At 40.4% G+C, this 3,866-nt stretch overlaps 1 protein-coding gene across 1 annotated transcript; it reads left to right on the forward strand.

Moving 5' to 3' along the window:
- Positions 1-1,779: 1,779 nt before the first annotated feature.
- On the forward strand, positions 1,780-3,822 carry slc5a3a (solute carrier family 5 member 3a; the record flags this gene model as incomplete). Its single annotated transcript, XM_081362339.1, has 1 exon — positions 1,780-3,822. One exon carries the CDS (start codon positions 1,780-1,782, stop codon positions 3,820-3,822), a length of 2,043 nt encoding a protein of 680 aa, XP_081218465.1.
- Positions 3,823-3,866: the final 44 nt, after the last annotated feature.

Below are 3,866 nucleotides of genomic sequence, written 5' to 3' on the forward strand. Positions count from 1 at the left end.
ACGGGTTTAATGTTAAATTGTGCATTTGAGTACTGATGGTTAACTTTTAATAAACATCTGGTTTGATGGTAGATGACAACTAACATGGATATTAACTTTTCATAGATGATATTATTATTATTATTAATAATAATAATAATAATAATGATTTTTAACATTATTTTAAAACATTACGATTTTAACTTGCATGTGTGACATACACACGCCCTCTAGAGTTTCATGGCTGAACTAGATATTTGTTTAATTTTTGCTCAATGTCCTGAAGCGTGTGGTGATTTTTAGTGGATGTTGTCCTATAGTTCATCACATTAACATCAACATCATCCACAAACCACTAACAAACATGAAGTTTGAGGTTATTTCACTTAAACTGAAAATTATAATTTCTCCAAAAGCAGATGTTTTGCATATTTACATTTCTTTATATTATGTGTTGAAGAGCATCCATAAAAAAGACAGAATTTTTTTTTTAGGGTGAATTATTATTTTATTTTTAAACTTTTTTCTTCCCGAAAAACAAATAACTTTTTTTTGTATTAAAGTCTCCCTGTAGTCAATAATTGTATCCCTTAAAACTCATCTTTGGTCACCAAAATTACATATTTAAAGTTTTTTTTCCCTTGGAAAAAAAAAATAGCTTGAATTTTATTTGACTTGAACTCGACACCCTTGCCTCATTTAGTATACGCGGTTCTATGAATATGCAAATGAGTTTGCACATGGTTTGTCTTAAAGCACATTAAAAACACCCCATAGACGCATTAACAACATTAAAAACTTGGGGGATTTTCACCACAGGGGGACTTTAAGAATATCAATAATATTTTTAGCTGCAGATAATGTTAGCTCACAAATATCCTGTCAGATAGTTCTCATCCCTTATGGCTACATGTTGCCATCTGGATCACGCTTTAAACTCCCAAAATTCAGAACCAACAACCTACTTTTTAATTCTACAAAGAACCATAACTTATTGACTTACAACTTATTGATGGTTTAGTGTTTTTCATTGTTTTTAACTATGCCTGCAAGGTTAGGCAATCTTTGTACTGTGTGTGTGAATGTGTGTGTTTTGTGCTATACTATCTTCTGCACAACAATTTGCCCCATCGGGGGCAATAAAGTAACTAACTGACTAACTAAAGAAATAAAAAATGTAATGGGAAAAATGCAAGTACAGTAACAAATGAAAAGGACAGCACTCCCTCTAAGCGCCTGATACACGGACATTTAGTTAGTTTTTAAACTGACAATATCTCTGTTTCTGTGCAATATTATCTTTTTAATAATTAATGTGCAATATTCTATGCTGCTATTTATTCCTCTAGTCCTTTTTTGGTTCACTATTATAATTTTAATTCTAAATAATGTAAATATACACCATAACAAATTTCTAATAATGTAAATATTGAACATACCCACATTCCTTATATTTTCTTTATTTTTTCTTTTTATATTTATATTTATTTATACTTTTATGTTATATATTCTTTATTTATCTACTTTATTACTGTTTCTTCTTTTTCTTATGCTTGACAGGTGGGCAATTGTGACAAAGAATTTCCCCTCGGGGATCAATAAAGTATTCTGATTCTGATTCTGATTTCATAAATTGTAATGCTGTCTGTAGACAATCGACTAAAATACTAAAAAGCTGTACTTTTATTTCCTGATCTGTACCATGTTTGCTAAATGTCCATTTTTTTCTCTCTCTTTTAGAAATATTTGCTACATGTGGCCCACCGAATCGTATGTCTTGATCCATCAACAAATTAAAAAATGGCATCAACAATGGAAGCAGCAGATATCGCTGTCGTTGCCTTGTACTTCGTTCTAGTCCTGTGCTTTGGCTTTTTTGCGATGTGGAGGGCAAACCGGGGAACTGTAAGCGGATACTTCCTCGCCGGCCGTTCCATGAACTGGATGATGATCGGTGCATCGCTGTTCGTCAGTAACATCGGCAGCGAGCACTTCATCGGCCTCGCCGGCTCAGGAGCTGCGAGCGGTTTCGCCGTCGCTGCTTGGGAGTTTAATGCGATTTTACTCCTCCAGCTCCTGGGATGGGTCTTCATACCCGTTTACATCCACTCAGGTGTGTACACCATGCCGGAATACCTCTCCAAAAGATTCGGTGGGAAGCGGCTGAAGGTTTTCTTCGCATGCCTAACTCTCCTCCTCTACATTTTCACCAAGCTCTCCGTGGATCTTTACTCCGGAGCGCTTTTCATACAGGAATCTCTAGGCTGGAATCTCTACGTGTCCGTAATCCTGCTCATCACCATGACCGCTCTTCTCACGGTCACTGGCGGACTAGCGGCGGTCATCTACACGGACACGCTGCAGGCATTCCTCATGATATCGGGCGCTTTGTGCCTGATGGGGATCAGTTTAGCTAAGGTTGGGGGTCTCGAGGGTTTGCACACCAGGTACATGAACGCCATTCCCAACATCACTGCCATCGAGCTAAAAAGTAACTTCACTTACACAAATTCCTGCCATGTGCATCCCAAACCAGATTCGTTCAAGATCTTAAGAGGTCCGATGGATAAAGACTTGCCGTGGCCTGCTTTTCTTCTAGGCCAGACTCCAGCCTCGATCTGGTACTGGTGCGCCGATCAGGTCATAGTTCAGAGAGTCCTTGCAGCCCGCAATATTGCCCACGCTAAAGGGTCGACTCTGATGGCCGGCGTCCTAAAAGTCCTCCCGATGTTCATCATAGTGATTCCAGGGATGATCTCGCGTGTGCTTTTTGCTGATGAGCTTGCTTGCATTAGTCCAGAGCACTGCATGCAAGTCTGCAACAGCAGGGCTGGTTGCACAAACACCGCATATCCTCGTCTCGTCATGAACGTCATGCCCGTAGGATTACGAGGCTTGATGATGGCCGTGATGCTCGCCGCTCTCATGAGCGACCTAGACTCGATCTTTAACAGCGCCAGTACTATCTTTACCCTTGATATCTATAAGATGGTACGTCGTCAAGCTTCCTCCAAAGAGCTCATGATGGTGGGACGCTTGTTTGTGGTCTTCATAGTGGCCGTTAGCATAGCTTGGGTCCCGTTAGTCATTGAGTTGCAAGGTGGTCAGATGTTCCTCTACATTCAGGAGGTGTCTGATTATCTTACGCCACCCATTGCTGCACTTTTCCTGCTCGGCATCCTCTGGAAACGTTGCAATGAAACCGGTGCATTCTGGGGTGGCATTGTGGGCTTCCTACTTGGAGCCACAAGACTAATCCTTGCCTTTGTCTATAGAGAGCCGGACTGCGACTCAACTGACGACCGTCCGTCCTTCATCAAGGATATTCATTTCATGTATGTGGCGACTGTGTTGTTTTGGGTTTCAGGGCTTGTGACGGTAGTCGTCAGTCTTTGCACAAATCCACCAAGCAAGGAACAAATTGCTACGACTACTTTGTGGGGACTACGCAACAGGAATACACACGCAGATGCACACATAAAAGAGAAGGGAGGCGATGGCAAACTTCATCAGCTTTCAGGAGAAACTAAAAAAGAGAAGACGTCGGATGAAGTGGAAATGAAACCATCATCTCAGGTTGTTCAAACAGGCCCTGAAATACTTCCAAATGGCCACTTGGAGTCTCAACACACCCACAAACATGCAAGAAGATGTGTGAAGTGTTTGGATTGGTTCTGTGGTTTTAGTAAAAGCTCAGAGGAAGCAGATTCACATTTGGGAGATGAAATCAGGAGTGTAACTGAGATGCTCAAAGAACCTCCAAAAACCAGAATTGTCCTCAATCTCGGCCTCTTGTTAGTGTGTACACTTGGAGTTTTCTTGTTTGTATACTTCTCTTTGTAATGCTCTTGATTCTATCTAATGTACAACTCAAAATGTAATGTGAT

The sequence above is a fragment of the Scardinius erythrophthalmus genome, assembly GCF_964197995.2.
Source record: "Scardinius erythrophthalmus genome assembly, chromosome: 3".
Classification (NCBI taxonomy): domain Eukaryota; kingdom Metazoa; phylum Chordata; class Actinopteri; order Cypriniformes; family Leuciscidae; genus Scardinius; species Scardinius erythrophthalmus.